Source organism: Oncorhynchus mykiss, chromosome 7, assembly GCF_057628025.1.
Source record: "Oncorhynchus mykiss isolate SJ-2025 chromosome 7, ASM5762802v1, whole genome shotgun sequence".
Lineage (NCBI taxonomy): Eukaryota > Metazoa > Chordata > Actinopteri > Salmoniformes > Salmonidae > Oncorhynchus > Oncorhynchus mykiss.
In genome coordinates, this window is record NC_143028.1 from 37,202,201 (window position 1) to 37,209,146 (window position 6,946).

Here is a 6,946-nt window from a genome sequence, read left to right on the forward strand (position 1 = left end):
CAATACGCACAAAAGCTTATTTCTCTCAAATGTTTTGCACAAATTTGTTTACATCCCTGTTACATCCCTGTTAGTAAGCATTTAATCAAGATAACCCATCCAACTGACAGGTGTGGCATGTCAAGAAGCTGATTAAACAGCATGGTCATTACACAGGTGCACGTTGTGCGGAGGACAATAAAATGCCACTCTAAAATGTGCCGTTTTTTCAAGAAACACAATGCCACAGATGATTCAAGTTTTGAGAGAGCATGCAATTGGCATGCTGACTGCAGGAATGTCCACCAGAGCTGTTGCCAGAGAATGTAAAGTTGATTTCTCTACCATAAGCCGCCTCCAACATTGTTTTAGAGAATTTGGAGGAACGTCCAACCCGGCCTCACAACAGCAGACCACATGTAACCACGCCAGCCCAGGACCTCCACATCTGGCTTCTTCACCTGTGGTTGGGTGGTGCTGAGGAGTATTTATTTCTGTAATAAATTACTTTTGTCTGGAAAAACTTGTTCTGATTGGCTGGACCTGGTTCCCAAGTGGGTGTGTATATGCCATCCTAGACCCACCCATGGCTGCACTCCTGCCCAGTCATGTGAAATCCATAGATTAGGGCCTAATGAATTCATTTCAGTTGACTGATTTCCTTATATGAACAGTAACTCAGCAAAATCTTTTAAACTGTTTCATTCTGCATTTATATTTTTGTTCAGTATATATGTTGCCATTTAGCAGATGCCTTCATCCAAAGCGACTTACAGTCACAGTGCATACATTTTACGTGGTCCCAGGAATCTAACCCACTATCGTGGCATTGCAAGCGCCAACGCTCTACCGACTGAGCTACAGAGGACAGGTGAGCCATGAGTGTCTCAGTCCAATGCTAATATGCTCTTAAGGCGCTATTTATAGCTCTGTTAATGTGCCAGCTTTTTGCCTACAGTACAGTATGCGGCTCATTTGCCTTTAGGGAAAGGGGGACATCTAGTCAGCTGTACAACTGCATGCATTCAACTGAAATGTGTCTTCCGCATTTAACCCAACCCCTCTGTATCAGAGAGGTGCGGGGGGCTACCATAATTGAAATCCACATCGGCACCAAGGGAACAGTGGGTCAACTTCTTCAGGATCGGTGTCCCATCCACGGAACGGTTGAGCTAACGTAGGCTAATGCGATTAGCATGAGGTTGTAAATAACAAGAACAGACATCTGATATTGGCAGAAAGCTTACATTCTTGTTAACTGCCTTGCTCATGGGCAACAGCTTTTTACCTTGTCAGCTCAGGGATTCAATCCAGCAACCTGCCGGTTACTGGCCCAATTATCTAACCACTAGGCCTAGCTGACCTGCTTTAGATCAACTACCTATGTAAGAATGTTGCTCATCCACTACAGCTCAGCATTTAACACCATAGTACCCTACAAACTCGGGGTCTCGACCCCGCCCTGGGTCCTGGACTTCCTGACGGGCCGCCCCCAGGTGGTGAGGGTAGGATACAACATCGCTGATCCTCAACACTGGGGCCCCACAAGGGTGCGTTCTGAGCCCTCTCCTGTACTCCCTGTTCACCCATGACTGCGTGGCCATGCACGCCTCCAACTCATTCATCAAGTTTACAGACGACACTACAGTGGTAGGCTTGATTACCAACAACGACGAGACGGCCTACATGGAGGAGGTGAGGGCCGTCGGAATGTGGTGTCAGGAAAATAACCTCACACTCAACGTCAACAAAACAAAGGAGATGATCGTGGACTTCAGGAAAAAGCAGAGGGAGCACCCCCCTATCCACATCGACGGAACAGTAGTGGAGAAGGTGGAAAGTTATAAGTTCCTCAGCGTACACATCACGGACAAACTGAAATGGTCCAGCCACACAGACAGCGTGGTGAAGAAGGCACAGCAGCGCCTCTTCAACCTCAGGAGGCTGAAGAAATTTGGCTTGTCACCAAAAACATTCACAAACTTTTACACATGCTCAATCGAGAGCATCCTGTCGGGCTGTATCACCGCCTGGTACGGCAACTGCTCTGCCCACAACCGTAATGCTCTCCAGAGGGTAGTGAGGTCTGCACAACGCATCACCGGGGACAAACTACCTGCCCTCCAGGACACCTACACCACCGATGTCACAGGAAGGCCAAAAAGATCATCAAGGACAACAACCACCCGAGCCACTGCCTGTTCACCCCGCTATCATCCAGAAGGCCTCGCCAGGTGCATCAAAGCTGGGACCGAGAGAATGAAAAACAGCTTTTATCTCAAGGCCATTGAGGGCTGCTGCCAACAGCTGCCAACATACTGACTCAATCTCTAGCCACTTTAATAATTAAAAAGTGGATGTAATAAATGTATCACTAGTCACTTTAAACTATGCCACTTTATACTGTATAATGTTTACATACACTACACTATTCATCTCAAATGTATATACTGTACTCTATACCATCTACTGCATCTTGCCTATGCCGTTCAGCCATCACTCATCCATATATATTTTGATGTACATATTCTTATTCATTCCTTTACACTTATGTGTATAAGGTAGTTGCTGTGAAATTGTTAGATTACTTGTTCGATATTACTGCATGGTCAGAACTAGAAGCACAAGCATTTCGCTACACTCGCATTAACATCTGCTAACCATGTGTATGTGACAAATAAAATAACATTTGATTTGATTTACTGAAGTTACTTTCTGGTACGCTTTCATTCTATCGCAATGATTTATTTTAAATACAAATGTTACATTTTGGGAGTTGTGAAAAGTGTTTTATGAATGAATGCAGTTATTAAGTAATGAGTCCGAGTCCTTAGACGAGAGACCTTCAACTGTAATATCTTATACTTGTTCAGTGTAACAATGTTTTCACTCGACCCAAATATAGACCATTATTGCATGGTGGGTGTGTGTGTGTGTGTGTGTGTGCTGTCACCTAAGATAGCCGAAGTGTGCCAGTGAATGTGAATATCTGTTGATTAGCTCTGGCACTGTCTGATAGACAGATCTGTGTTAATACCACTTAAGACAGACAGTGTCACGCACGCATGCTTTGTTTTTCTCAGATTGCAGTCGGAGTGTCCACATCAAGTTCAATGTCTTTAACGTAATGATGGAATGTTGTTTCTCTTTGCTTATTTGAGCTGCGCTTGCTATAACATGGACTTGGTAGGCCTATTTGACTAAATAGGGCTATCTTTGTATACCACTCCTACCTTGTCAAAACACGACTGATTGGCTCAAACGCGTTAAGAACAAAATAAATTCCACAAATGAACTTTTAACAAGGCACAACTGTTAATTGAAATGCATTCCAGGTGACTATTGCATTCCTTTTGATGTCTTCACTATTATTCTACAATGTAGAAAATAGTCAAACATCAAGAAAAACCCTTGAATGAGTAGGTGTGTCCAAACTTTTGACTGGCTCTGTATAATGAATCAAGATTCATGATTCATCATCATATATCCTTGGTACTACGACCACGTTAATGAACATTGCTGAAATATGTGAAAAGAGATGTTGTTGTGAAGAAAAGACCAATGGAACCTTTTGTTTCCACCGAAACGTTAGGGTGAACACCTCTGCATTAGGGGAAATTGTGAGCTGAAGTATCAGAACAGTAATCAACAACATAAGATGTCTTTCACGGTAGCAGCTTCTGGGTCTGACTTGATGGCTTCAATTGAAAACGTGAGTGGAAGTCATATAGACTGAGTGGAAGAATCTCTCTCACGGAAAAAAAGAGGCAGACGTATAGCCTATCCACAGGGGGAAGCCCCGACCCAGCGTCAGTGTCTCTGTCTTTATGTACTTTCTCTACATCCTGATACTTCTGTTCTTGCTGAGTCATAGCTCATGCAAATGTATGTAACTTTTAAGAAGGGCAAATAGGCATTGAGATCGTGTAAAATGTTCAAAGGTTTAATTTGCAAGACATAAACGACAACCAAATTTAACACAATACACATTGTACAATATTTCACATTATTTTGCCAGACTGGCATTGTTGTCACATTATCTTTCTTCTAAATCTTAACCAGACACAGGAAGGAAGTAGTAGGCCTATTTCTCAGAAGCTTGTCAGTAGCCCATTTGTGACAATAACATCATGCGGATCTCCCAGAGCAGCAAAGAACAACCATTTTGTGGATAAGGAGGCAAGGCAAAGTAATAGGCCCAGCTAACATGCTTTTCCATAATAACAGATTACATGGGAATCAAATATTGACCATATTTTTTAATTTTCAAACAGGTGTCTGAAGTTGTTTCTGGTTTAAAATACATTTATTCTGAGTAGCATTGAGAATAATTGCAGCATTACGACAGACAGATAACCAGGTTTTTCCATCATGGCTCCCCCAAGCTTGGTGTTTTCACCAGGGAGGAGAGACTGCTGTCCCCACTTTCTTCAACTGGCCTCCGGCACATTGAGTCCTGGGCTGGGGCAGAATGATAGAGTTAGAATCCCCATACCAAACAATGCACAACATATACACAGACGACATCCAAGATTTGAGAGCCTATTAAACTCAAACGACAACACACATAATAGCTCAAGAAACTAAAATAACACTTCTCATAATCATTTTGTGACTTCGAGTTTCACTAGCAGTAGCGCATACCTGTTTTGACACCCGGGTTCTTGTAGTTCTTGATGCAAGGAATGATGACCAGGTTGCAGGTCACAGCGGTAAGTAGAAAAGTAAGCAGCAGGACAATTCCAATGAGTGGCATTACTGGAAGACAGAAATAAGGCATTAGTCATACAATGCCATACAACTATCCACTGTAGCACAATGTTTTACATGGATGTATAATGTCATGCCCTGGAGTCAAGAACAGCATGCAACCTTGGCCGTAGTCTGCCGTTGGGGACTTGGGACCAGTGAGGGCTGGTGTTACAGTGGGGGCATCGGGATGACGAGATGACCCTTGGCTCTGGTTCTGGATCAAGGACTTAGACACAGTCTGGATAGAGCCAGAGGGGGAAGTGGGCTGCATGGAGGGGAGGGTCTTCCCGTCTGACTCTGACTCTTCATTACAGACGACATCTCTCATCGTAGTGCCTGAAGTCTTCACTCCACTCTCACATCTAAGACGCAGACAGATACATGGACATGAGTCAAATTGCAGTTAAAATGATTCCCAATCAATTGCAGAGCATGACAAAAGGTCCAACATTATATTGTAAATGTAAGGAGACTGCTTGATACATCAGCAAATTGCAAAAATCTGACAAATGCTTGTACGTTTTTCTACATACTCTCGCCATTTCGCACACGTAGAGTCCTTGTCGGTGGTAAAGAATCCATGCTCACATTCACGGCATTTGAGTATTATACCTGAATCAAGAAATTAGGCCACATGCCAGTTATTCACAGATGCACTCATCAAGCCACTGAAAAACATCAGTATTATGTGATTCCACTTTACCTGATCTATCCAACCCAGAACCCACGGCACACTTGCATATGGTAGAGTCTTTGTCTCTGTTAGTGAATCCTCCACGACACTGACACTTAGCATTAGAAGTCTTTGTGCACTTTGATATTACCTCACTCCCAGAACCTGCATAGAAACAAGCATATCGTCTGTGGGTTACACTGGCATATTTTATGGCTATTTAGATTCAACTCAAAGATTTGGCGTGGGATCACGATACATTTGAAAGATGCCCTCTTCTGTCATGATTTACACATCCACAGGTTATTGTTTACGTAATGTATTCGTACTGATTATGACTTCTTATTGCATAATCATGTCTTACTCTCATTGCAGGAGTAGCAGGGTTGACATTGCAGAGATTCATTTGGTACTGCCTGGAAGTTCTCGTCGGGGCACGGTTCACACTGTTCCTTTTTTCCTCGACTTATCCTCTCACCTTTATAATATCGTTCACATGATTGTCATTGTACTGTGATTGTTCTCAATGTCGGACAGAGTCATTATTCCATGATGAGTGTCAACCAATTAGAAGTAGTCTTAATAGTATCAATGGTAAAGAAAGAATATTCAAGATAAATCTGCATCTACATTCATCCGCATCGCATAGTGGAGTACGATTCCCAGCAAAACATAAAGAAGCTCCACAATAGCCCTTAATATTCATTAACATACTTTACCTATTTTGCATTTAAAAGCCTCCACGGGATTTAAAGATCCATTAGAAATAAAAACACATGCATAGATGAGCACCCAGAATCTAGACAGGATCATCATATCACTCTGCCAATAGAAAAGAGAACTCCTGCCTGTCAACCTGTAGAGAGAGGGTGTAAAACTGTATAAAAGCTACTCGGGTGATGAAATCTCACTTATATCTAGAGTTTATATCGATATTTGATGTGGTGTAGTTCAGCTGTACCATGTCTGCGTTAACATTCCGTGATGAATCATAATTTCCTGTCCCTCTTAAGTTATCCCCGCCCCAAGAGTGGTAAACAAATTATATTTCTCTCATTCTTTCAACTGAAAATCCTCTGTCATTCAAGATTTGTTATATTTCCTTCAGGTCACTTCCACTCATATAGAATTTTTGTTTTACTCTTTGTTTGTGAGACAGTAATCAGTTACCAGTTACCTGTCCAAAATTGTAATCAGTAACATAACATTTGGGTTACCCAAACTCAGTAATGTAATATGATGACATTCAGTTACTTTTAGATTATTAAGAGGCATTCGAAGAAGACAAAAATGGATGTTACCAATTGAACCACATCTGTTGCAGGATAAATCAATGTTGAAGTTTACATAGCTGACCACATATGGATGTTAAATTTGACTTTATGATTCGGTTATGTAGGCTTCTTCTAACCCATCACTTTCTACTACATATAATATAATATGATACAATCCTATATTTACATTGAAAAACCAAAGTCGATCAGAATTTCTGTAATTCCAATAAATATTATACCCCTTGATCTTCAGGATTAGGACTTGGAA

At 41.9% G+C, this 6,946-nt stretch overlaps 1 protein-coding gene across 1 annotated transcript; it reads right to left on the reverse strand.

Moving 5' to 3' along the window:
• Window positions 1-3,901: 3,901 nt before the first annotated feature.
• Window positions 3,902-6,410, reverse strand: si:ch73-361p23.3 (uncharacterized). The gene is made up of 7 exons (XM_021609308.3): window positions 6,124-6,410; window positions 5,769-5,882; window positions 5,435-5,569; window positions 5,265-5,343; window positions 4,852-5,093; window positions 4,624-4,737; window positions 3,902-4,440 (listed from the first exon to the last, which is right to left on the reverse strand). The coding sequence occupies exons 1-7, from the start codon at window positions 6,218-6,220 to the stop codon at window positions 4,349-4,351; spliced, it is 873 nt and encodes a 290-aa protein (XP_021464983.1). The 5' UTR covers window positions 6,221-6,410; the 3' UTR covers window positions 3,902-4,348.
• Window positions 6,411-6,946: the final 536 nt, after the last annotated feature.